This window comes from Micropterus dolomieu, linkage group LG06 (genome assembly GCF_021292245.1).
Source record: "Micropterus dolomieu isolate WLL.071019.BEF.003 ecotype Adirondacks linkage group LG06, ASM2129224v1, whole genome shotgun sequence".
Lineage (NCBI taxonomy): Eukaryota > Metazoa > Chordata > Actinopteri > Centrarchiformes > Centrarchidae > Micropterus > Micropterus dolomieu.
In genome coordinates this window covers 11,212,596-11,240,595 of record NC_060155.1, presented here as the reverse complement: position 1 = coordinate 11,240,595, position 28,000 = coordinate 11,212,596, and the positions used below count along the sequence as shown (strand labels likewise).

The 28,000-nt window shown below is 40.8% G+C and overlaps 1 protein-coding gene across 1 annotated transcript in view; it reads left to right on the top strand.

The window, feature by feature from the left end:
- Positions 1 to 4,416: 4,416 nt before the first annotated feature.
- Positions 4,417 to 28,000, top strand: part of ghrhra (growth hormone releasing hormone receptor a) — a 50,942-nt gene continuing 27,358 nt past the window's right edge. The window contains exons 1-3 of the mRNA XM_046051977.1: positions 4,417 to 4,533; positions 5,177 to 5,285; positions 26,617 to 26,724. Coding sequence (XP_045907933.1) covers positions 4,417 to 4,533; positions 5,177 to 5,285; positions 26,617 to 26,724 — 334 coding nt within the window. The remainder of the gene's footprint in view (positions 4,534 to 5,176; positions 5,286 to 26,616; positions 26,725 to 28,000) is intronic.

The window sequence follows — 28,000 nt, the reverse complement described above, 5'->3', positions numbered from 1 at the left end:
GCTGAGTTGTCAAACCACATGAAGTTCATGTTCAAGCATTGCTAACAGGTATCAACAGGTATTTAAACATAATCAAAGTGAGAGTCCACTTTTCTTTTTTTTTTTTTACACCTTACTGATATGATAATATAATGGTTAGCTCTTTAGCTTCAGGTTTTGAGAAAACAGACATTTAGGTAAGTATGCCTGACCTGCCTGAGACTCAGGAATAATACATGAAATTTCTACAATTGGGTGACATTTCTCTTTAAGCAAGCCCTTTCAATATGTATTTGTCCTGTAGAACTGGTAAGGCCTGTAATACGGGTGTTATGGCTATGGCTGAGGGGGAAAAATGGAAAGGAAAACACGTTGCATCCTGTGTTAAGCCAAAAATCTTTAAGGGAGAAGAGTATAGGTGGGAGGGAAAACACACAGCTATGACACTTTATTTTTATCCTATAAAAATGTTGTGTTTGCATCATTTAGTTGGATAAATGCCACAACATTAATCTTGTTTGCGGTCAGAACTGCAACTTGTAGCATTACTACCTTGAGTTCTTGTTAAGGGCTGCAACTAATGATTATTTTCATTATCAATTAAACTGTTGATTAAATTAATCTATTAATCTATAAAATATCAGAGAATAGTGTTTCCCAGAACCCAATGAGACATCTACAAATTGTTGCTTTGTCCAACCAACAATCTAAAACCCCAAAATATTCAATATTCAGTATTCAAATGTTCAAATCAACAATGATATAAAACAGAGAAAAGCAGCAAATCATCAGACTGGAGTAGCTGAAATCAGAGTATATTTGGCAGTTTTTGCTTGAAAAATGATGATTAATCAATTATTAAAATAGATTCATTTTCTGTCTATCGACTAATCAATCTAATTAACTAATCATTGCATCTCTAGTCTTGTTAAAGGGACACAGAACCAATGTTGTCACAATTACAAATCACTACAGAGTGAACACATAAAATCACTGGGTTAAAAAATTATCTAGTTTGGGATAATATAGCACTAATACTGGGTTAACTTTTCTAATGGGTTATACTGACTTTAGACTGACTCACTCAAACAACTTCAGAAACACAAAAGAATTAAAACATCCTTCCTTGACCTTAGGTGTTCTTGGAAGGAGTTCAACAACATTACTTTCACTAATTGGCTGATTTATTCCTCCATCATCCAGTCTTTTCTTGTTGGAAAGTCAATCAAATGAATTCAAATCAAATGACCAAAGAGAGACGCAAAAGAACTACAAATGCAAAAACTATGGGGATGCGAAACCATCACAATGACGCATAAAAGGACTACAGAGAGACGCCAAAGGAGAAATATCCACAAAGAAATGCACACAATCACTACAAATAGACGTGAATCGACTGCAAAGATGCAAAACAACCTAAATTGAGCGTGAAGAGACGCAAAACAACTACAAGGACATGCAAAATTATTACAAAGAGATGCGAAATTACCACCAGGACACAAAATGACCACAAAGACTCACAAAAGAAGAAACAAATACAAAGAAATGCACATCAAACGTGCGACGACCACAAAGAATGTGAATCAAGAAAATGAGATAAGCCGATAATGAAAATAATAATTCGTTGCTGCCCTGGTATGATGTGTGCTTTCCCCAACTTTAGATTTGCTTACAGTAAAATCAGTTCTAGTAGCTTGTGAAAACAGTCAGCTGTTTTCACTTCATACAACAGCCTTAATGTTGATAGATTGGCCACAAAATTAAAGCCAGTGGTCAAACAGGCAATGCAAAGCCTCGTTTAAATGCAAACAACCAATATGTTTGAAAAATAAGCCATTAGCCAACAGGTTTCCGTGATATCACACAAACCTTTTGTTAACCTGTGTTTGTGAATGGGTCTTAGTGTTTAAGGATAAGCTTTATGGGAAGCCCATGCTACAGTGATGACCGAAACCTGATAACACGCAACCTTATATACCAAGAGGTTTGTTTTTAATTATTTTCTGAAGCCCCTGGTACACTTTGTTTCACCCTGAGGGACACAGATTCACGCCTAAAGAGTGACAAGCATGATCATTCGCTTGCAAGGAGCTTTAGTTGAACACCTGACCTTTAAAAAGATCCTGTATATGCATCACCAAGTAGCTCCAGAGGAGTATAGCTGAAGGTTGAATCCTGTGTTCTTGTTCTTGGGAAGCTGTTCTGCAGGGAAGTGTTTAGCTTTTATAGCACTGACCTGCTCTACATTCTCACCTGAAAACTGTCTGACATTGCACCATTTGTACCATGACCCTAAACCAGCTCACTTCACTCAAGTACTGTACTTAATTAATGCTAATTCGAGGGAATATTGTGCTTTTTACTCCACTAAATTTGTCTGACAGCTTTAGATAGGAGTTATTTTTCAGATAACAAATGTTCATATCATTAATGTCCAGTGAAAACCATGTACTGTATGTTCAAATGTGGTGATTTTGAATGGTTGTGATCAACTGAAAGGTGAAGTGTGCCTTTATGGGTTGAGCACATTCTCATACTTCTTAAACTAAATAAACTATTTAACCAACCGTATATAAAATAGTTAAAATCAGCTCAACCTTAAACATCTACAGCAGTAAAAATGCAACATTACACATTAGTGCAGCAAAAATATTAATCGAAAAGCATCCCATATAGACTAATAACACTGGCAGGGACCATTATACTGCATAATTAGTACTTTTACTTTTTATACTTTTATACTTTTTATGTTTTAAGTCATGACATGAACAGCTGGAAGCATCATCATCTTAAGTCTGTATATTTTTGCAGTCTTACTTCCTCATTATTGTGTATCATAACTTAAAATCACTGACTTTTGAAAAAGGATGGCAAAAAAGTCACCCTTCTTTGCTCACTCTAATTGTTCCTCTATATAAATTTGCTTCAACTTTTGAAAATTTTCCCCATATTATCCTTCTTTTTCATAGCACTTTGCCATCACATTGTTCCTGCTCACAGTAGTGCCATGTTCGGATTAACCTGTTTGGGGGCCCTGGGGCGAAAAACGAACAGCTGAGCACCTTTTAACTACCTACTCCTCCCCTTCTTGTGTTCAGGGTGCTGGAATATTATATAGCTCCAGGTTTGCTGTGTGGTAATTTGATTAAACAGAAAATGAATAAGGAATATGCACCATTTGATGACATATTAGCTGAGACCATTATTTTTTTTAATTAGATACTGACATGAGGGTGCTATACAACACTGGGCCTCAAGATTAGGAAGGCAATCATGAATGAAAACCTTTCAGCAAATAAAACCCAGACTCACCAGACTCAGACATTTTACTTCTCTCACCCCTTTGTTGGTATTTTATCATGTAAAGCTATCACACACCAGGTAGAGATAAAGCAGGACCAACCTCATTATATATATAGCCAAATGAGTGCAGCCAATTTGACCCACAGGGGACCTTTTGGGGGCTTTTGGGGTATAGTTAAGTAAATGTAGGCCTAGTTCCCACCACTTGTAATGAACAATGTTATATATTAAATAGCTTGCAAGACAAGAGACAGGCCTATTCAGGGGGTCATTTGCAAAGTACATTTTGTGACTTGAAATTAGGCCATTGGCTGTTTGTCTTATCAGGCATCCCCACTGTGATCTCTCTGAATGGAGATATTCATTCACCTGATTTTGCTCTGCCCTGAGAGAGAGGCAGTGAGGGAGAGACACAGAGAGAGAGAGGGAGAGAGAGAGTGTGTTCAGTGTGCTTTATTGGCATGAATGTTTCATTTAAACAATGTTGCCAAAGAGAGAGGAAGAGAAAGGGAGCATGAGGGAGAGAGAAAGAGAGAGAGAGAGACATTCTATCTGTATTTGTTATTTTTTTTGTTGTAACAGCTAAACTGAATGATCATGAATGCATTAATTCTTGTTATATTCCAATTGTAAACTTGTGATTTTGCTGCAAACCGCTTTGGCAATATCGTTAAACCCAAACATTTATGCCAATAATGCATAGGCTACTGAATTGAATTGAGAGGAAGACGGAGAGGTTACTATGTAGATACTGCGTGTTTCAAGACGCCACAAGCTTTTATCTGTAGGCTATATTTGTTTTTAATTGCACAATTCTTCAGTTCATGTTCTGGTTTTTATTTCACACTTGCTTTAGCAATCTAAACGTCTAAACGTTTCCCAAAGCCCTACTGAACTGAAATGAATTGAGATGGAGGGAGGGAAGGAGAGCGAGAGAGACACAGAGAGAGAGAGAGAGAGAGAGAGCAGATGTGTGACAGCAGCTCTCCACTCCCCTCAAGTTTTGCAGCTCACGGGGATAGGGATTCATCTATTTTAGGTTAACAGAGTACATTTTCATACCGAGGCTGTGAAGAAGAAGCGAGGCACAGAGGAACAAATAACCCGGATTCGCGCTCACATCATCATCGTCCGATGCGGGATCTAAAGAAGAGAGATAAGAAAATGGAAATGTGTTGGAAGGGGCTGCCAGGACGACAGGAGAAATTCATGCTCATCATCTTTTACCTTCATTTGTGGTGCAGGCCTATAGTGAGTGGCATGTTCATGTTTCTTTATAATTTTTAAAGGCTTCTTATCTGGGCCGAAAATACTGTCACCCGTGAACTGATTAAAAGCAGCTCAAAGTGCAGATGAAGTTGACCATTTTTGCATTTGTACGCGAAAAACCTAATTACGACATTATAATTATATCCTAATGACATCGTTATTGCGATGCTATCACCATTAGGCTATTATTCTCTGTCCTCACGCGCCACACTTAGACAGCAAATGTCCTCATTAAGCGCTGGCACTATTTAGTGGATATCAAGGCTCGTGACCTGCGTCCTTAACCTCAAACCATCTTGCATAAAACATATACAAAATGGACAAGGGAAACATGGAGAAGAGAAAAAAAAGTATGACTGCTCCAGATGTTGTCTTGTAAATTTTGAACGGGCATGTTGATAAGAAATACCTTTAATTTATTAACAATGTTATAGGCAAAATATCAACTTAAGGACCTTTATTTGGCAGGGAAGTTAGGGAAGAATATGTTTATTTTCTTCTGTGAAGACATTTCTAACAAAAGGGGGCTCCTCTCTTAAATGAATACACCTACAACCAGCGAAGAGCCGCTTGTGGTGCAATGTGTCTGCTTCACTGTAGAAACTAAGTTGTCTTGTATTTTCAGGCTGAAGCAATTCATCCGGACTGCGCCATCATCTCTCAGCACCGGAGGGCTGAGGAGGTTTGTAGCCAGACGAGGAGGAGCGAAGCGCAAAACCAGACTGACCACAGCGGTGGGTTCATGTGTGTGTGATGCTGCTGCTTTGTGTTTTCTGCACGCATACACACACACACACACACACACACACACACACACACACACACACACACACACACACACACACACACACACACTCACTTACATAGACAGAAAGGTGGGCTAAACTAAAAAGGAAGAGTTTTGAAACGCACATTATTAGAATCTTTTTTAAGTCTTTCAAAAGTCTAATTAGCTGTTAGTTTTTCTTCTGTGGCTTGATATGTGTGGCATTGTGAGCAAAGTTTGAAGCTCAGTTCATGTGATGAACCTCTTATTACCCTCATGAGCACACACAGGAGACATTAAGATTAGTATAAGACCATTAATGCCTCACATGACTTAAATGGCCTTCAGAGGTCAAAATTAAATTGAGGTGAGAACAGTGGATTAATTGAAATTCACGAAAGACTGTGTCCTAAACCTCTCATGTTTTAGGGTTTCAGTTGTATAATCTGTCTTTATCTGCATTTTACCTGGATTCCTTTTACAAAACTGTAGGATTACAACCCATGATTGCTTTTCGCAATTCACTGATTAGTCGATTTAATGTCAGAAAATTGTGAAATTGTGAAATTGTGGGCAGCTGGAACCAGTGAATGTTTGAGATTTTAGCTTGAAAACAGTCAATTAGCAAAATAGTTACAGATTTATTTTCTGTTGATCAAAACTGATTAAACAACAAACTGTTTCAATTTTCAACATATATTAGCTGTTGATATTTATGTAACTTTTCAAAGCACAAGCAAAGTTTTTACATATCGCCTGGTGTACTGGCAGCCTGGTCTCACCAAATGGTGAGACCAGAGAATCAGCAAGAAAGTGTCCAGTGTCAGCAATTTTGAGCAATGTAGAGATTATAAACACACTGGCGAATGCATGTACGAGCCAAAATACTGGAAACCATGTCCAGTACCATTCTCCTGATTAAGAAATTTATTCTCTTTCATCGTGGAAGACCAAATGCAGGAAACCTCCTAGGCCAGGCAGTTCCCATTTATCAGGCAAACGGAAATATGTCTTTAACCTCACAGGTGCCCCCCACAACAGCCCCTATTTACAATCCTTGTCTGTCCACCCAAAAGGGCTCAGGACACAGGCAGTAACACTAGAATTGAATGCATTTGAATTGTTGTTTAAAGAGTAAGATCCTGTGTTTAACCAGAATTAGCCGTTATATTGCTCTCTTCAAAGCCACCAAACTCCATTGACAAAAACAATCATTTTAATGTTACTGCTACCAGATTATTGTGTGATTTAAGCTTTTTAAAGCTTTTTGTGTGACTTTGTTGTTTGAAAGATTAGTTCAGATCCAAACTAACTTGTGGCACCTGTGAGATTCAAGGCTTGTTTCTTTTTGCCTGATAAATGGGAACTGCCTGACTTGGGAGGTTTCCTGCATTCAGTCTTCCACAATGAAAGATAATAAATTACTTCATTAAGATAACGCTATGGATGGATATGGTTCCCAGTATTTTGGCTCATACATGCATTTGCTAGTGTGTTTGTAATCTCTTCATTGCTCCGAATAACTGACACTAGAATTCTTGCTGATTCGCTCACAGTCTCACACTTATTACATCCATATGGATTAATCACATTGAAAACACAAGATGGCGCCAGTGCCTTAATGACGTCAGATTTCATTCCATATATTCAGACTTTCATTCAATATATTCAGATGGGCAAACTTTATATATATATTATTTCCTAAATGCCATAATATATATATATATATATATATATAGAAGCTTGAGAAATACATATATATATATATATATATATATATATGTATTTCTCAAGCTTCTCGTGTTCCTTCTTCTTGATGTTGCTGTCGCTTGGAATTCCCACATCTATCGCTGCTGCCTTCTTCTGCTTCTTTGTTGATCAACATGATGTCTGGTTGGTTAGCCATCGCCAGTTTGTCCCACAAGATCTTAGCTCGGTCATTCTCAACTACCTTAGGAGGTGTCTTCCATTTTGACCTTGGGGCTTCCAGCCCATACTCATGACAGATGTTCCTGTACACTATGCCAGCTACCTGGTTATGGCATTCCATGTACGCTGTTCCTATCTGCATCTTACACCCTGCTGTTATGTGCTGTACTGTCTCAGGGGCATCCTTGCACAGTCTGCACCTGGGGTCCTGCCTGGTGTGGTAGACCCCAGCCTCTATTGATCTTGTACTGAGGGCCTAGTAGGATTTCTTGATATCAGCCACTTCTTCTATTTGTCTGTGGTACATGCCATGCAGCGGCTTGTCCCTCCATGAAGGTTCTTCATCTTCCTTGTCCTCACCCTCGGGTTTCTGCTGCCTGAGGTATTCACTAAGCCCTTCATCTTTGGGGGCCATCTTCCTGATGTACTCCTGGATCTTTGTTGTTTCATCCTGGACAGTGGTCTTGACACTCACTAGCCCTCGGCCTCCCTCGCTATGCTTAGTGTACAGTCTCAGGGTGCTGAATTTGTGGCAAATCCCTCCATGCAGTTTGAGGAGCTTTCTTGTCTTGATGTCAGTAGCCTCTATCTCCTCCTTTGGCCAGTTTATTATACAAGCGGGGTATCTGATGGCAGGGCGTATTTGTTGATGGCTCGGATCTTGTTTTTCCCATTCAGCTGACTTTTCAGGACCTGTCTTAGTCTCTGTAGGTATTTGGCTGTGGCTGACTTCCTTGCTGCCTCCTCATGGTTTCCGTTACCCTGCGGCACCCTAAGGTATTTGTAGCTGTCCTGAACATCTGCAATGTGGCCTTCTGGTAGTTCAATCCCCTCGGTTCTGATCATCTTCCCTCTTTTTGATACCATGCGAACACACTTGTCCAGTCCGAACGACATTCCAATGGTAGATCCTGGTAGTGTGGATCAGTGAGTCGATGATTCGCTCATTTCTGGCATACAGCTTGATGTCATCCATATAGAGGAGGTGACAGTGGTTCCACTTCGGAAACGGTATCCGTAGCCAGTCTTTGTGATGATCTGGCTGATGGGGTTCAGGCCTATGCAGAACAGCAGTGGGGATAGGGCATCCCCTTGGTTTATGCCGCACTAGATTGTGACTTGTGCAATTGGCTTTTAGTTGGCTTCCAGACTTGTTTTCCACATTCCCACTGAGGTCTCGATGAAGGCTATTGTCCTGTTGATCTTGTACATTTCCAAGCATTCCAGTATCCATATATGTGGCATTGAGTCGTAGGCTTTCTTGTAGTCAATCCAGGCGGTGCACAGATTGGTCTGCCTGGTCTTGCAGTCTCGGTGACTGCTCTATCAACCAGTAGCTGGTGCTTGGCTCCCCTGGTATTACTGCCCATTCCCTTCTGGGCCCTGTCCATGTGTTGAGCCATGTGCCTACTCATCTTAGCCGCTATGATGCCTGACAGGATCTTCCATGTTGTGCAGAGGTAGGTTATTGGCTGGTAGTTGGATAGGATTGTTCCCTTCTGGGGATCCTTCATGAATAGGACTGTCTGTCCTTGGGTTAACCATTCTGGGTGGGTCCCATCCATCAGCAGTTGGTTTATTTGTGCTGCCAGGCGTTCATGGAGTGCAGTTAGTTTCTTCAGCCAGTAGGTGTGGATCATGTCAAGGCCTGGTGCTGTCCAGCTCTTCATACCTGCCACTCTTTCTTGGATGTCTGCCGTTGTAATGGTTACTGGATCTTGTTCTGAGAGATTGCTGTGATCTGTTCTTAGATCCACCAGCCACTGAGCATTGGTGTTGTGGGATGCCTCTTTCTCCAATATGTTCTTCCAGTACTGTTCAGTCTCAGTCCTGGGTGGATCTGATCTTGTGTTATTACTCTGCCACTGAGAGTACACTTTGGATAGCTTGGTGGAAAACATCCGATTTATTCTCCAGGCTTCTGCTTCTCCCTTGTATCTCTTTAGGCGGGTAGCCAGAGTGGTAAGTCTTTGTTTGGCAGTCTCCTGAGCCTCGGGTATCGACAGCTTGTTGTATTTCTTAGGTAGCCCCTCCCTTGCACCTTTCTGTAGCTCTGAGAGTTGACTAACCTCTCTTCGTGTTGCCTTGATCTTGGCCTCTAGCCTCCTCCTCCATGGGGGGTAATGCTGTTTGTGGCTTGTGGACATCTTATAGCCAAGCATCTCTAGGATCACTGTTGCAGTGGCATACATCAGCTCATTGGTCTCGGTTATGGCTTTAGTAGGGATAGTATGTAGTGCTGCATTCACATCTTCTAGCAGACTTTCAGAGGGTACTTTGTCACTTAGCCATGGCAATCTTGGTTGTTGTACTTGGTGGTCCAGCTTGGTTATGATCTTCAATTGTAGGTCAGTCGCCCTTATGTTGAGTGATTCTATTAGTGTGGGGATGATGATGACATCTCCCTGCTGACCTGTTGTCCTGGCTCACCCTTGACGTACCATATTTGTTGTACCTCATCAATCTCTAGTTGTGATAGGAGCTGACGTTTGCGGATGATAGAACACTGAACTAGGAGTTGTTTCTTTGTCAGTGTTGATGATGGGTTCGAAAGCATCCATATATCCCACAGTCTCTGTATATAACCCCTCTCAATGGGATTGCTTGTATAGTAGCATTGCATCAGATCCATATTTTCCGCTCTAGTCCATGAATGTCTTGTTCCAGTAGCCCATTTGTCATCAGGTTGACCTGGTTCCCTAGCACCGGACATGGACCTTGTTGACCCGGGCAACGTCCGAGCCGGTATGGCTCTTGTATTTGCGGTTTCACTCATTCTGAGGTAGGTAACATTAAGAACCTTGCCTTAGGGTCTACCTGGATACCCCCGCCCTGACCGGGAACCCACAATCACCTTTACCAAAGTTAGTGGCATTAACCACTGAGCTATCCAGGAGTGCATGTATATATATACATTCATATATATATTACAAAACAGATAAAGTGCAATGAAATACACACACATATGGCCTTACATTAAAGATCCCCTCCAGACATGTCTTAAAGACACATCCATCCATCCATCCATTATCTATACCTGCTTGTCCATGCTAGGTGGCTGGAGCCAAGCCCAGCTGACATTGGGCAAGAGGGGACGTATACCCTGGACAGGTCGCCAGTCCATCATAGGGCACATAAAAATGAGCAACCACTCACACTCATATTCACACAATTTAGAGTCACTAATTAACCTAGCCTGCCTGTCATTGGAAGGTGGGAGGAAGACAGAGCATGTCTTAAAGACAGCAATATAAATTTTCCAAGTTCTTGTCCTGTGTTTTTATATCTTTTTGATTCATGTGATCTTTGTGACACCACTTTAATTTGACCTTGAGCGGGATCAATAAAGTTCTTATTATGAAAAGACTGAGAATGCAGAGAATGTCTGAAATCTGTAATGTGCGTAGGCTCTGTGTTAATACACCATGTTATCTTAATCATATTGAATTAATACCCACACTGTTCTTCCTCCTGGTGAGCCTTCACCTGGTTGTCCTTCCAGTCTGACTCATTGACTTCACATACTAATGAACCTGGCGTCTCCCAGAGGGCCACACTGCATGTCTCCATGACGGGCTTCATCACTGAAGCCTAGCTCTTCTCCACTTCATCAGAAACTGCCCCAGAACAACAACACACTGGCAACTCCCCTCCGTGAGAGTGATGAACTTTAACATTTCCAGACTAATTTGATCTTAATTAGCCCCGATGAGTCTGAACGCCGGTGCGACACAACACTTTAGTGCAAAGTTGTCATGCGCTGCTCATTACGCAGATAAATGTCTGCTGATGAATTTCTCCGTCGAAGTAGGTGTGTTTGTGTGTCCATCAGTGTGATGCCAACCATGCAGGTAATCATGCAGAGCTGGAGAGTCATGCAGAGTTGAAATTTCACCTTTGTGAAATAATCATCAGTGTCATCAGTGACTGGAGGTAACGGGCCCATATGTTGTATACAGCTCCGAAATGTGTTAGTAAAGTCGCTAAGTTTAGTATAGCTACTATTGTGCCACCAGTTTGCCACCAGTTTTGTCCAGATTGACATAACTAAACTAAAGTGTTGGATGGATTGATTGAAATTTGGTGCAGACATTCATAATGCAGAGTGGTTGAATCCTCATGATTTTATGGACTTTTCATCTAGTGCCATCTTGATGTTCACATTTGTGGAGTGAAATATCTCAACAACTATTGGATGGATTGACATGATTTTATTCTGTTTAAGCACTTACAACTTGTAATTTTTTTGGCATATAAATAGTTTGAATGTAAAGCTGCAGATTTAGCCAAAAACGCAATGATATTGTTTCTGGCAAAAAAACACCCAGATGTATATTTAACAAACAACATAGTCAGCAAATGAAGATGTCATCAAGCCCCCCCCCCCCCCCCCCCCCCCGGTACTGTGGGAGCACTTGCTGTCCAAAGTAATTTCACACGTCAGTGGTAATCCTACATGAGGTGACATTCAAGTGGCTAAATTGTATAGCTTCCTCTAGGGCTGTCTGTTAATAAAGGCCTAAGAATAGAGCCCTGCTCTGTGGGTGACAAACATTTCAGTTGATTTGAAAGGAAATCTTTGAAATATAATCATTGACCTCTTGATATGACATATTAATTGTGATCTCTGACAGACAAACCATGCAATATAACATTATAGTTTTCCCCACATGTAGTTCAAAATTCCCAGTGATTAACAGGTGTCAATCATAGTGAAAGTCTAAGTTTCCATAATTACTGGTTTTCACTACACTCACTGTGGCTTATTTATTTTTTTACGTTGGTGAATGAGGACAAATGTTTCTTTTAACATAAATCAAATAATTGTGCCTCTTTCTTTGGTGCTAAAAATGAAATCTTTTCATACTCAGCACATCATAGTTGTCACATCACTCTCAGTGTCTGCACAACTCAAATCCAGAGATCTGAATTTAAGCATCTAAGATTGGGAACTCCCTAATGGGAATATTATTCTACTACTTGACAGACAGTAACAATTTCATTCGCACTTGGAAGCTAATCTGTAAGAACAATCCAACAAACAGCTTGACAACCTAGATATAAACTTTGGTTCAGATATAATGCAAAGGACCTGAGGCTTTTGTCTACAGCAGCATCTTCAGGTAGTTTTCTGAAAGTTCTCTGTCCACAATGAAACACCACATAATAATAAGAATAAGGAACAAGACAAGGAGTCTCCAGGTGCACTAGCAGTTCTGTGTGGCTGCTAACATCAGCATGCTAATATGCTCATACAATGTGTCATACAACGTGTTATCATGGTGACATTTGTTAAATAGCATCAAACACAAAGTACAACTAGCCTTAATGACATTAGTTTTAAAGGTATTTACTCATAAACCAAGTACAAACCTGATGACACCGCTAGATTAAAATAAAGGGATTACCAAAGTACACTGAACAAAATTATAAACACAACACTTTTGTTTTTGCCCCCATTCATCATGAGCTGAACTCAAAGATCTAAGACTTTCTCTATGTACACAAAAGGCCTATTTCTCTCAAATATTGTTCACAAACCTGTCAAAATCTGTGTTAGTGAGCACTTCTCTTTTGCTGAGATAAGTAATCCACCGCACAGGTGTGGCATATCAAGATGCTGACAGCATGGGTATTGTACAGGTGTGCCTTAGGCTGGCCACAATAAAAGGCCACTCGAAAATATTTGAGAGAAATGGGCCTTTTGTGTACATAGAGAAAGTCTTATATCTTTGACTTCAGCTCATGATGAATGGGGGCAAAAAAGTGTTTATAATTTTCAGTATAAAAAAATTCATCCTGAGTGGGACATGAATATGCGTGTGAAAATTTCAAGGCAAGCCATCTAATACTTATTTTAGTATGTACCAAAGTGTTTGACTGACTGACTAATTGATAAACACACCAATATTGCTAAAATGTTAAATCATCACTATCTTAATCTTCTTAGATGCTAAATCAACATTTTGCTGCCATCCAGCACCAATGGGAGAAAATCTAAAACCATCCTCATAACATAATGTTAATGTTGCTCATGTCAAGTAATAAAGAAAACCTTCTAAAACAAACCAGCGTTGTCCTTTTAAAATGAAGGGCAACCCACACCGACAGCTTAGGATGCACTTCAAAGCTCCCACGTCCATTATTTTCTATGTGAACCCACGTACTGTCAACCAGGATATGCCGCTGTCCTAATGCCTAATGTCAGTGTGCATCAACTCTCCAGAAAAGCAGTAATTTTAACACATTTGCTTCCCATATGAAGCCGGTGTCAGTTGATGGCAATTAATGCAACACTATGTAACACCACTGCCACCTTAACGTTAGACCTTTTTGATGAAGCTACATCTGCTTAACTTTTAATGAATACATCTGCTGCTTTGTTGCCATCTACTCCAACATGAGGTAAAGTCAACCCTACAACCTGCCAGATAGATTTTTGTAAAGCAACACCTGAAGTTCAGTAATTAAATCAGCTCTCCTGTCCTTCAGTATCATTAATTCTGCCACTTCTGTACAAATAACACTGCTGTTTGGTTTTGTATGTTTCACCCAAAAAGTGCTCCTAAACGTGCCAATGTCTCTGCCATGAAAACTGAAATACTATTTGGAACCTGTTTCCTGCTATTGGGATTAAACCCATCTGTATAAACTCCCACATACAATATGCTTAAGAAGATGTTTCCCCTCTCACCAAATCTAAAATATTGTGGCTAACATCCAATGCTGGCATTAGTGAAATATGAAACCACAGCATTGGAGAATATAATCTCTTAATCCCTGATACCAATTACCTCAGCACAGCTACTTAGTCACTGCATAAAGAAACTGTACCTCTTCCTAAACTAAACCCCAACAGACACTTAACTGTCTGGCTGTACTTCACTGCCAATTTTAATCATCTTATTCTTTATAATGGATTTCCTCCCCTTACAACAAGATGCACTTAACAAGCATTGTTTTTTGGATGTGATTAGTTGTGGCTTAGTGTGGATGGACGCCCACAACAGAGAGGAAATCTTTGTATTTAGCAGGCTTAGTCAGAGACAAGAGTTTCAAGTTAGCCCTCTAAAGGTGACATGGATCAACCTTTTAGGTACCATTTAGTTTTTTTTAGCAGGAAAAGCACAAGTGACCTGATAGACCTAATGTAATGTAATGCACTATTTATGTCGTCCAAATGTCTTCTGTTAAAAAATGGTCTGTTAGGGTACAAGACAAGCCCTCCAAGGCTCCAGATTTGTACTAAAATGTAATTTGCAGTCCCCAAATATATATATCAGAAAAAAATGATTTGTTTGGGGCAGCCAGAGGAGTGTGAAATTAAAGTATTAAATATTTACAAAGATATGACATAGCATCTGTTTTGAGACAATCTGGAGCAAGCAGAAATAATTTGTCAAGTGTTTTTTTTCTTGTGCAGACTGAAGCCACGTTATTTTCCCCTGGCAGAGTCTACTGGTGAGCCAAAACCCAGAATTTAAATGAGTGATGGGTCCATTAACAACAGTAACTTAGTGATACAAATGCTAACAATAATGGTATACTTTATCTATATATATCGCGTACTCCACAAAAAGATGAAATGACAATGTGTTTCACAAGAGCTAAATTATAAGTAGAAAAATACAGGTGCAATGTAGATATAATAGAATTATTGAAAACAACAAAACATACAAATAAAATTTGGTAACGGTACATAAGTACATTTAAAATGCGTGTGAATCCTCTGCACACTGACTGACTTACTTTTACAAGTGTAAAGTTTGGTCATGTGCTTGAGTCTCCTGCAATTCATAGCACCACCCCTGAGACAAAAACTCATTGAGCAAACAGTCAATGAAGTGACAGACCAGAAATCTGAAAGTGCATTTCAACACAATTCCTCTCCCCTCCTGGATCCTCAGCTTCAGGAATATCAGTCTGAGTAAGCCTGACAGCAACAGAGCAGCTGTGACGTGAATCATCCAACTCCCAGGTCCTCCGTGAATAATTGCACACCGCAGCCACACTATCGTTTCCCAGGGTTACTTTGAAGGTGACATAATTTTAATCAGACCACCTGATTGAATGCAAGTGGATGGTTTGTGAGATAGGAAAACACATAATTGATTAGATGCAATGGCTTAGTACAAATGAAATAAGGCACTAAGAGAAAATGGATATTTCACCGCTCTGTCTCAAATTACCTGGAGTGCACACCACCGGGCACAGACTATTAATTGTAAGATTTATTTTTTTATTTTAATGTTCAAGGATAGGTAATTAAATAACAGGCCCAACGTAAAACCGAATACATTTAAACAATTAAACATTTTTATATTGTGTTTTTTTAAGTTAAGGACAATGCTTTCAAATTCTTTTAAACCAAATAATCTTCTTAGAGTAATATCTTCTTGATTTTCACTATTGGTGTCGCTTGATGGTCTGTTACCAGAAAATGAATCCTTATTGCTGATATCCTGACTTTTATCTAGTGACATCATCCAGACAACATTTGCATTTGTCCAATCAGCCCATGCTCACCAGACAAAAAAGGCCTTAAAGGTTGATTATTACAACTCATATTTAAATTTTTTTGTTAGGCTTCGACCTCTAGTGGCAGAAGATGTCAGGTGACATAGGAAAAGAGCGACAATGTGTGGAGGGTGTTGGGATGGACGGATGAGTCAAGTAACGTCTCGGGTTACGTATGTAACCCTTGTTTCTCGAGAAGGGGAACGAGACACTGCGTCGGTGACGACACTATGGGAACGCTTCTGGGCGTGGCAGGGCCAGCTGCCTCACACAAATCCTGGAGCAAAGCCCCTGAGAGGAAGGCCCTAGAGGCCGCCATGCCTCTAGTAGAGTGTGCCCTCACGGCCATAAACCGCGCACCTGATAAGCCAGGGAAATAGTCTGAACGATCCAGTTGCTGATCGTGTGTTTAGAAGCGGGGAGCCCAGCCTTGGGGGACCCGAAACACACCAGCAACTGGTCTGCTTTACTCCACCGGGAAGACCTCAAAGTGTAAATACTCAGCCCTCTGACAGGGCAGAGCAGATAAAGTCTCCCGTCCTCCGCCGTCACATGAGGTGGGGGATGAAACGCCTGCAGCACCGTGACCCAAGTCGGAACCCAGGAACGAGTCATGGGTCTCACGGAGGAAGCGCACGACCAGTGGAAGCCTCCCCAGAGGCCCATCCCGCAGAGGGTTGTGGAACGCTGCAATGGCAGCCACATACACCTTGAGCGTGGACGGGGAAAGGCCAGCAGAGAAACGGTCCTGGAGGAATTCCAGTACCATAATCACCGGGCAGGTAACTGGTTTCTCCACTCCGTTCTCCACTCCAGGTGGCAAAAACATTCCACTTTGGGCCGTACATCCTTCTCGTGGATGGGGCTCTGGAGCTGAGTAGCATCTCGACTGCTCCTGCCATCAGGCCCGCCTCCAGGAACTGCGCCCCCTCAGGCGCCAGACCCACAGCTGCCACAGGGAGGGGCGCGGGTGAATGACCCGGCCCTCCGCCTGGGACAGCAGGTCTCTCCTCAGAGGGCCATACCAGGGCGGGCCCTCCAGAAGCGATGTTATGTCTGAGAACCACACTCGGGTCGGCCAAAACGGTGCTACGAGCAGTAGGCTGACACAGCAGGGAGCAGAGCGACTGGGGGAAAAGCATACAGACGCAGCCTTGGCCACGTCTGCGCCATGGGTGCTGCGGCTGGGGGCGAGAGGGAGAACCACAGTGGACAGTGCGTAGTCTCTTGAGACGCAAACAAGGAGAGCGCCGCCTCGCCCACAGCCCAGGAAAAGCCTTTTCCTTCTCCTGGATGTCCGAGAGGTTGAGCCACAAATGCCGTCTCCTTAGTGACTAGAAGCGCTAAATCCGTAGCTCTACGAAGCTCGGCTATATCCTCCTCAGAGGGCCCCCCCCCTTGGTCACAGTCCTTCAGCAGATCGGCCTGGTATGCCTGCAGGATGGCCATAGTGTGCAGGCTTGCACCAGCTTGACCCGCTGCCATATAAGCCTTGCCCACCAGAGTGGATGTCGCCCGACATGGCTTGGTGGGCAGCACCGGCGTATTGAGGGATGACGCTAGGGTGGGAGAAAGGTAGCTCGCTAACGCCTCCTCAACCTGAGGCATCGCTCCGTAGCCATGCTGCTTAATCTCTGTCATATTGCTGTAATCCAGCAGAGGAGAAATAGTCAGCCGTGCAGAGAAGGGTTTATTCCATGATTTACATAACTCACTGTGCAAATCAGGAAAAAAAATGGCAATGACCGGCGCGGTGGCGGCGCGCGGTGCTGCAGAAACGCTCATTTAGTTCACTGCCGGCCCGCGACTCCTGCACTGCCTGTGGCCAATCAATATTCAACTTGGCCACAGCCCGCGTCATCACTTCCAATAGTTCATCATAGCTGGGCGCAGACTGATGACGTTGGCCCAGCTCCCGGAAGTCATCCTCCATGATGCTAAGCACGTCTAACTCCTCAGAATCAGACTGTGCGAGCCTCTCCGGACTCATACCTCGGGCGGGAGAAGCCGAGAAACGGGCTCCCGAACGGGGAAGAGGGGAGGCGGAGTCAGCAGACGAGGACTGGGAAAAGGCCTCAGCCGTCCCGACGCCCTTGGAGATTTCGCGCTGCGATCCCCATGACCGCAGCCGCTGCGATGCCTCAGCGACCGCGGGGCCTGAGCCATGGGGAGAGCGCATCCGATTGTTTAGGGACACTTGACAATCAACCTATTTTGCTGTGTAGGTATGAGGACGTGTTGGTCCAGTACTTTGGTTTATGACCTCATACCTTCAGACATGTATTTTGTGTTTAGGGCTATTTCGCATTGATGAAAACACTGATGATATTTAAACTGTACTGAAATGACAAACCGCACCAGAAGAATTGTAAATACAGGCAGGGCTGGACAGGGGCAAAAAATCCCTGGCATTTTTGGTCCAGGCGGCCCACAACAATCGTTTAGACACTCCTCACCAATACACCATCATTGCAGCAGTATCATAATATTCCCCCAAACCACTATAAATCTGAGTAATAAGTGCCATGGATAAGTGTACCAGAGCAAGTGGATCAGTGTACTCATTCGCAGTCATTTACTGAGTCCCTGATGATCAGAGGTAGCATGGAGTACACAACTCATACTCACACCTGTGTGGGATTAGCCAACGCAATTCTTAAGATAATGTCAGCCATTAGGACAGCCAAATTTGAGACAGCATTAAGGTACTATACTACATAAACAATGTCAAATAGCTTATGCTGCGCTGTTTGGCAGTGAGTGGTCACCAGCAGAAGGTGACAGTCTTACTTTATAATGTTATGATTATGTTATTATCATTGACCTTAATTGAAATAATCATCATCATTGTCACTATGGCATGGCACACACGGCGTCATTTTGTGTTGAAAAGTGGTGGGGACATTTAAGGGCTCACATTATGTGTGTGATGAAACACTTAGCCTACAAGACGTGCAGATGCAAAATAGTGGGGTCACGAGAACAAGACAAGATGATACTCTAATAGTATTGAGAAGAAAAATCCTTTTCAGCACTAAACACTTCCTGCATTCTGGAGACATTTTCTGCTGCAGCCGGTACAGTCTTCAGCCCCAGGCCCCTTTAACACCGTGTTTCAGTGCCCATCTAATATCTGATTAATGACGTAATTCAGCATATGCCTGCTTACATTGCATTAACCTCAGATTTCATTTGTTCATTTAGCTGACACTTTTATCTAAAGTGACTTACAATTGCTATCAGAGGTCGCACGCCTCTAAAACAACTAGGGGTTAAGGGTCTTGCTCAGGGACACAATGGTGGATGTGTCACAGCGGGGAATTGATCCCTGGTCTCAAAGGCATGTGTCTTATCCACTGCCCCATCCCCTGCCTGCTCTGTTCTGTACGGGTTTTCTTTACTGCTGCTCTCTGCCTTGGGTTTTCCATGTATGCACATGGATGGCAGGAAGGCGCTCTCCACATAGGCACGTGGAAGGGCAGGGTGCTGCTCATCCCATCTCATGGCTTTCCATGTAGATGCGTGGAAGAGCAGGAAATGCTCTCAAAAAGTGATGTCCCCAGTGTCTCCAGTCTAAATGACACATATGACCCTACCTCCCTGCTCCCTCCCTACAGGTTGAGCTACTCCATGCTTACTGCTTCACAGCTACTCTCCTCTTGCTCACTCTGTCCCTTGGCCACGTCACGGTGACTCTGTCACCCTGCCTGGCAGTGGCCATGGCTCTCCTTTACCCCTTTAGTGCCTGTGACTGCACAATGTCGGGTGCTGGAGCTGATGTTAAAACTACTGCACCCCCGGTAGCAAACATATCGGTTATTTTGGCACATTTTGTGGCATCTGCCTCAAGAGATTTTTTTTGCCACAACACAGGAAAGAAAGGGCAGAGGTGGTGGGAGTAGGGGGTAGTAAGAGATGTGATTGGGCCAGCATAGTGTCTGTGTAGAAAATTAACCAAAGGGCCACTGTCCCTATTCTATGGGCCTTTACGTTGGCCCATTTAAAAAAAAAAGTTATATAAATAAATAATTTATATTATGCCAGCCTCATCATTTGCCCGGTATACCAGATTACTAGTCCACCCTTGTAGTGGTGGTAAGTAATGTAAATTAGTAAAAACAATGGGGTCTTTTGGAACGGTAACTTTATATGTTCCTTTATAAAACTGTACTTTTAGTCTTCATGCAAGTAAAAAAAAGCCACTAATCTACTTACCTTTGCTTTAACTCAGTAGGAGAAGCACTGGGACAGAGCAAATATAGGTGGATAAAACCGTCCTGTTGGCCTTTGCATGTGATGCACAGATCTCCATGTATATAGGCACACCCTACTTTATTTAACAATAGGCTGCTCCTGTTGTTGTCACAATAATTATTTACATTGTAAAAATTATTTTCCTTTATGCTTAAGAAATAATCATATTGTATTGGGTGCCTGAGCTATTGGAGAAGGCAAATCATATGCAGCACCCTTCATATCAAAGCAACTGGTTTGATTGGCTACGTGTCTATATCAAGATAAAAATGTATACTTGAGTAAAGGTTTTCAAGACTCTACCCACCCCTGTTTAAATAGCACAGTAGTTGATGCCTGAATGTTAAGAAACAAGACTAAGAGTCTACATCCATGCTAGCGGCTCTGTGAGGCTATACTTAAACTTATGTTTTCTAATGTCAACATGCTAACATACTTACAGTGCTAACATGCAGATGTTTAGCACATGATGTTTAGGCAAGGCAAGTTTATTTGTTTAGCACATTTCAGCAACAAGGTAATTCAAAGTGCTTTACATAAAACATAAAAGCAACAGGGAAAAAGTTTTTAAAGAGTTCAATGGAAAATAAAAGCAACAGAGAAATATAAAAAACGTTTTAAAAGAGTTAAATAAAAATAAATAAAAACAGGCAGGTCTCTCACCTTTGCTTATTTTACTCCTTTGATTCCCCATCTCCCACTCTATCCTCTTTTTTAACACTTAGGGACTCTAACCCTTATTCCTTAGACACAGTTGTCACTGTAAATCCAGATTGTCCACGCTAAAAACTCTGGTAAAAGCGGATAACATGTTCATACGATATGATATGATATGATAAAAACATAAAAAAGGGATCTAATTTAATGGCCTTTCTTCTTACACCATCATCCCACAAACAAATCATGTGCCACATTCATGCCCACAACATGATAAAACCTTCTGATATAGTAGGTTGTCAAAGACTTTTATTGTGATGCCACCATTTGTTACCTTTTGATTTCTACTTTTATCCATCTAAGGGTTTTGTGTTCTTTACAATGATCCATTTCAGATCTGCTAGCTTGGCTGCAAACTAAACTTTAATCAAATTTACATCAAAAGGTGTTTGAATATTACAGTATATTAGTGGTTAATTTATGTCCCTAACTGTGATTTGATTACATAAAAATTTGTTTTTGCCACTCCACTCAAGAAAAGGATAAATGTATGGATGAATAAACATGATGAAATAAATGACTGCCTCAGCACAAAATGTAGTTCACCGACATCCTGCTGAGTGAAGAGTGAGAATCCAAGATTTGTATGCAGGCAGATTGTATTTATGTCTGAGTCAGAAATCACTCCCAGCCCTTTGAAACATTTTTCTGTTTCTTGAAACTTCTAGCACCTGAGGACTTTAAACTTTTTTCAGAGATGAGATTTCCGGCTGAAAATGTATTTGACATTTATTTCGGTCTCATTTCAGCCTTGGGGATAAATGAAAAAACTTGTATTGCCCTTTTTAAAAATTCATAATCACAGTTTATCCATAGTGGATGGAGATGCAGATATTTGCAGCACCACACACTATGCTAATCACAATGATTGATATGTATCAGAATGGAGTTACTCTGTCCATTCATCTATTCACTCCTGTCAAACCTGTCTCCTTGCCTCATGAGACCATGTCCTCATTGATATATGAATTAGTTCATTATATACCGGTAAGTAATCCCAGATCTAGCATCTGGAAAATGTGGGACAGTAAATGGAAAAACTTGGAGTGTGTGACGTTGTGCAAAAGCTTTTACCGCAATCCACTTACAGAAACAAGGCGAGACAAGACCACTTATGCTGGACTGTGTATGAGACCTGTCAGCTTGTTTTATGCACTGATATAGATTTATTAGGCCAGGATTAATAGAAATATCCTCTTTTGGTTACATGAGAAGAAGCATGGGACGAGGCAATCAGGTCACCTGTAAGTACTGTATTTTCTGTGGTTGATGTTAGAACTGTTTCATATCCCTTCTCAATAAATATATAACAGCAGTAAGTATGTGATGCTGTGAGATCCGTGACATTTTGAAATTCATAGAGCATGTTAGGAACACTGTACAAAGCTGGATCTTCTTTTCCTTAGTGATATTTCGATACATTTGCAAGCACACAATAATGTAATTATACTGTCTTTTTAAGCCGCTTATGTGAATGCATAAACTGGCTGCTCCAAATTATAAGTAGAAAATATTATTTTGATCATCCAGGGGTTGTCATGATGGGCAAAAACATAAAATAGTTTAAAATACACACTTGTTTTGGAGAAAACATGGAACACAAGCGATACTAGCATTTAAGCTAAATGTCAGCAGGCTAACATGCCTTCAATGACAATGCAACATGTTGATGTTTAACAGGTATAATGTTTACTATTTTCAACATCTTAGTTTAACAAATTAGCATGCTAACATTTGTTGATGGGAATGTCATTACAGTTTTTCTCAGGCGCTTTGGTAGGCTACATTTCTCAGATCAGAATTGTAATTCTCTAAACTACTTGTTCAACTTCCACATTATTTCGTCATTTGTGCACATCAGAAAAGCAATTCTTTTGATTCAGATTGCAAATGATTTGACACATTCATGCAAATGATTATATACAATTGTCTGCTTCCTGCATTATCAGTTGCTCATGTCAAGTTGATCACAATGTATTGTACTGGTTCTCTGTTGAATAGGCTTAGCCGCCATAACATCTAGACATAAGCCACTAAATGCAAAATGGTTGAACAATGTCATTATCTGTCAAGCATATTTTCTATACATGTTAGACTTTTTTGTTTCCTGCACTGATAAAGATATCATTTGTCATGCGAATGAGAAGCTGTGGTGCGACAGACAGAAACATCAGCCTCAGGGGCGTTTCCCAAGTTTACATTTCTAATTTTGTAAAAAAAAAAGAAATGTTCCATAGTGTTATGTAGTCTTGCCTTTTTCTTTTCTGTATCACAATGGCACGCTTTGTCAATAAATTACAATACAAACAGTAAAAAAGTAACTGTGAATTCTGTCCAATCTCTTGCAATGTATCTTTGTACTGTTGAAATTGATATATGCCATTCAGAAAAAGTGCAGCCTTGTGCATTTTCAATCATTGTCATCCAAACCTTAGCTATAGTTTACATATGAAAATGAGTATACTGTTATATTGACCAAATTGCTAAGTATTCTGACTGTCTTGTTTGTAAGTAATGACACAAGATCTTGTCATTCTGATGGCACTGAAATATTCGCTAATAAAAATATTACTTTTGAGAGATGGACTAAGGATTTTGTTACGAGCTTTTGCAGGTAATCCACTGTGTTGTGCTGTTTGTAAGATATGTTTCAAGTAATGCACTCACTGTTTTGCAAAGTTTAAGGATGATTTGAGAGAAATGTACCAAAGTAACTGAGAAAAACTAACAGTTGACCATATTTATGTTTTCAAAAAAGAAGACAGGCACCATTGTCATGTGTATGTGAGGGGCGGCAATATGTTGAACTTTATTAGGGTCTCCATGTGCTTCTAGATTGCTAGCACCTTTATTTGACACTGACATGTACATACCAGTTTTGCAGGTCATGCATTCTGCTTCACACGGATCCCGTTTCGAGTTTGCTGTAGCACCATGTCAAACTTTTTTTTAATGTCCTGCCCAATCCAAGCTGTGATTGGTGAGTTCACGAAAAGTGACATTGATAACTTTATGCAACTTTATGCACACACTTAGATAACAAAAACCCCACCTGATCTTCTCCCTACTCTGGTGGTACACCTGTGGGTAGGGTAGAAAAGAGTACAGGCAGCTTGTGAGAAGTGCCGGCGCGCAAGAAAAAGTCCCAGTACGCCAAAGACTAAAATGTAGAAGTGCGCTGTTCATGATCATGTGCCACTGTTGACAGATAATCTGCTGCTCTGTCTCTTGGCTGTTGCTGTGGTGCTGAGGCTAATGATTGAGATGCAGTTTGACAAATGTTTGCGTGAAAGACGTGTAGGTCTACATGGCCAACAAATGTTTGCGTGAAAGACGTGTAGGTCTACATGGCCAACCAATGGTGACGTGCGAGAGGCCGGGACTGAAAGAGAAAGGTCAAAGCAATGTAAAAACACACACAATGAATGCAGACTGTAGAAAGCAAAGCCGATTCCCGGACATATTGGGCGATTTAGAAATCCGCTTTTTTTAGTTCCCACAAAGAGGACACGTCCGGGAAAAAGAGGACATATGGTCACCCTAGTCATTAATTTATGTCGATGCAGGTATTTGTACATAAATCAAAGTACTGGACAAATTAAAGTTTTTGATGATGATGGCACTAGATGCAAAATCAGGGAATTGACGCACTTATTACAACTCATCCTGATGGGAGCATGAATCTCTGAAACAAATTTCATGACAATCCATCCAATAGTTGAACGGATAATTGGATGATGTCTCTCGTTTGTTGTTGTCTTCTGAAGAAATGTGTTTGTCAGCTTCAGTCCAACTGATATTATTGTGATGTTACAGGACTGACAGACAGCATGACATCTACCGGACTTAAATATGGAAGCCAAGCACAGTAAATTATGCAAACACTAAATAATGATAATAATTAATAATGTATTTTTCCCCAAGTGGTAACACTCTCTCACCACCACTGAGTGGCTGCTATGAACTGGTAGAGCTGCTAAAAAGTCTTTGGAATAATATGATAAAATGATCCACATCCCTTCTTTGTAGATAATGAAATGTGGTCAGAAATCAAGTTTCCTGACACATATGTGTGTAGCTTGAGAAAGTAACATTACCCTTAACAAAGCCAGAGGGGATTTAGATGCCTGGTTATACTTGGAAGACAGATTTGTCTGGCTGATCAAAATTATGAGGACTTCAGAGGATTTGGTGGAGATGAGTGTCTCAGCTGTGATATGATTCTCAGTACCAAATCTTAACGGGCACAATGGACTGTTTGATCCGTAGAGTCCCAATACAGTCTTTGAAAGATAGAGGATTATGAATCATCATACACATGCTAATTCATGCCGTTGTTTCTCTTCTTTGTCTTCTGATTGTCTTATAAAATATTTATATACACACACTACACAAAGTTGTGTAGTGGATATGTTTTTACTTTTAACCTCTTAAAATGTTTATCTTGCAGATGAAGTTGGACAAATTGTTATCTTTGTCCACAAAAAAATGCTTCAGATGTTTTACTGTGCTTTTATTGAAAGTATTTTGGTGTTCTGCATCCCCTGCTTCTTTGGCAATGCTACTGAGGCACAGAAAAAAGTGTTAGCGGTAACGGTAACAATGGCCAATAAACTGCTACGGAAACTGCTACGCTACCAAGGATGGACTGCATCTACAGAGAAAGAATGCCTAACAACATTGTGGTTGACAAGAGAAGGCATTTCGTGCCTCTTCATTTGAATTTTTGCCATCTGTGCAACCATATTGCCTCCTTCTATTTACTAAAAATAGATAAGAAATTTTATTTTAAGTCATTATGTTTTTAAACATAGAAAATAAGCAAGATGTTTAGCTGGTCAGACCTGTCTAACCTGTAGCAAGGTGCGGGCTATGTGTGTCAATATGTCTGATGGTGACTCTGTGATGTGAGGATTTGCCTTGTGATTGTGCTGCAAACCAATTTCCCCACAGGGAGAAATAAAGATGTTTGATTAATTGAAAGTGACACTTCAACCTGCCAATAATGCTTCTGAAAAACATTACCTACCCTAGCTTTAAGCCATATTTTTGATATTTACATTGAATCAAAATGACATTGTGCTGTATGTCTCATAAACGTTCTTGGTGCAAAACCCGTGAGAATCAACACTGCAGATTTTAGCAGCATTTAACTCACTGTTGCGGTTTTCTGACGGCACATAAACTGTATGGTTCAGTCTTAGCATTCTTCATATGAAATTATAAGCAGCCGTTTCAGCAAACATCAGAAATGTCAGAAGCAGCAAAGAGACAAAGTAAGTGTGCGGTGAAGAAAATTGAGAATAGTTGAATGAATCTCAGGAATTGAGGAGATGAAGAGAGAACTAAAAGAATAATGAATATCTGACTTAATTGCTCAAGTGGCTAGAAAGATTCATCCACTACTGTTATGAAAATATTGTTGGTGTTGATTCATCAAGATAAACAGCTGGTGGTGCGATTTGATTGCAATTAAACCATTGCAGAAGAAGAGGGAGCAACGAGATGAGGTTATCAAAAGTTCAAACGATGGAGAACAAAATAGAAACCATGATGGAAACCTGGTCTTTATGTTTGTTTCATGTATTATTTTGAGGACGGGTTAAGTCTCCTTATCACTCCACGCATATCTGATGTTTTTCGTCTGCCGACAGTTTTCTTTTCTTCAGTGGAGTGGAAGCTTCAGTTTGATGTTTAAGTCACATGCTTCGTGTATGTCATGATTTATGATTTAGTTTCCATGGCACTGTGTCGCATCTTGCTTTTTTTGATAAATCAACTTTTCCACCTTAGCTGAGCTTAAAAACATTTTATTTAGAATTTCAGGCGCACTCAATACCCTTATTGACTGACTCTGCTCCTCCCTACGTCTGTATTTGTAGGATGTAACACAGAGTGGGACGACATTGGATGCTGGCTGCGAGCTGAAGTTGGGCAAGTGGTTAACGTATCCTGCTCTGATGTCTTCCAGCATCTCTCCAGCAATCAAGGTTGGTTTCCATGTCAACCCCAACCTCAACATAGAAAAGAGCACCTCAGTTCCTTTCATCTAGATAATAGAATAGTTAAAGTATAGAAGGTAATGTAGTCATTCTCTGCTGGCGCACTGTCACTCCATGTCTAAGTATATTTATCAGTACTGTAAGCTGCAATGCTAATGCAGGCGGGAGTCACTCTGTTGAAGGAGTGCCGCATGAATTATTCATGTATGTTTGTTGGCAAGAAAATGCTCTGGGAAGTTTCTGGCAGGAGAAATGACGTAAAATCTTGTCTGCAGGGTTCGCATGTCACAGTCTGACATCCTCTTAGGCTGTTGTTGTTGTTGTGTTTCCAGAAAGATAGTGCTGATGACACCAAGAGACATATATTCTGTTTTAATAATATAGTCATCAGACTAAAGGTGTTTTTGAGGTTTTATATTTAGCATTATTTTTAGAGCAAACTTATTTTTATGTCATTTTTAATGAATTATGAATAATTTGTATCTGTAAATTAGTGGTTATAGGACAGTTAGTATTTTTTTTTAATTATAGTCTTGAAATCTAAAGGTGCACACAGACATAAATAAAAGACTGTTTGTACTCTGTTGTCTTGGTGTCATTATGATAGCATCATTATGGGATAATGGGCCTCACATATGAATCGTGTGTACACGTACAGATTTAATCTGAAATTGTGCACTCAAACCATTTGAGAACTTTTGTGGTATTCATCAATACTTGCGTACTTACCCACTTGTTCATAAATAAGATCAAAATGTAAGTGCCGTAGACCACACGTAAGCCAATACCTACATAAGCTAACTTGTGTTTTGTGCTGTGAAATATTAAAAATTATGATGAAAAAGCAATTTACTTTATGAAAAAAATTTTTTACAATTATTTATATATTTATAAATTTTAAATGTTTACACTTATTAAAGATGTTTAAGTTCCCAAGGCATATCCTTAAAAACCTGTGTGCTGTTCTGGAGCTTCAATTTAGATCAGAGACAATTCGATCTAATGCCGCTCCAACTCATGTCAGTTTCCTGGGTAGTGAGACCGTCTCGGGTTACGTATGTAACCCTGGTTCCCCGAGAAGGGGAACGAGACACTGCGTCGGTTACGACACTATGGGAACGCCTCTAGGCGAAGCAGGTCTGAACGTGAATGAAATCACTCCAATCCTATTGGCTTGTTGCTAGAACGGTAAGGTGTGACGGAATAACCGGAGGAGTATAAAGCACACCTGTACACACTCATCATTAGCTTAAACTATGAAGCA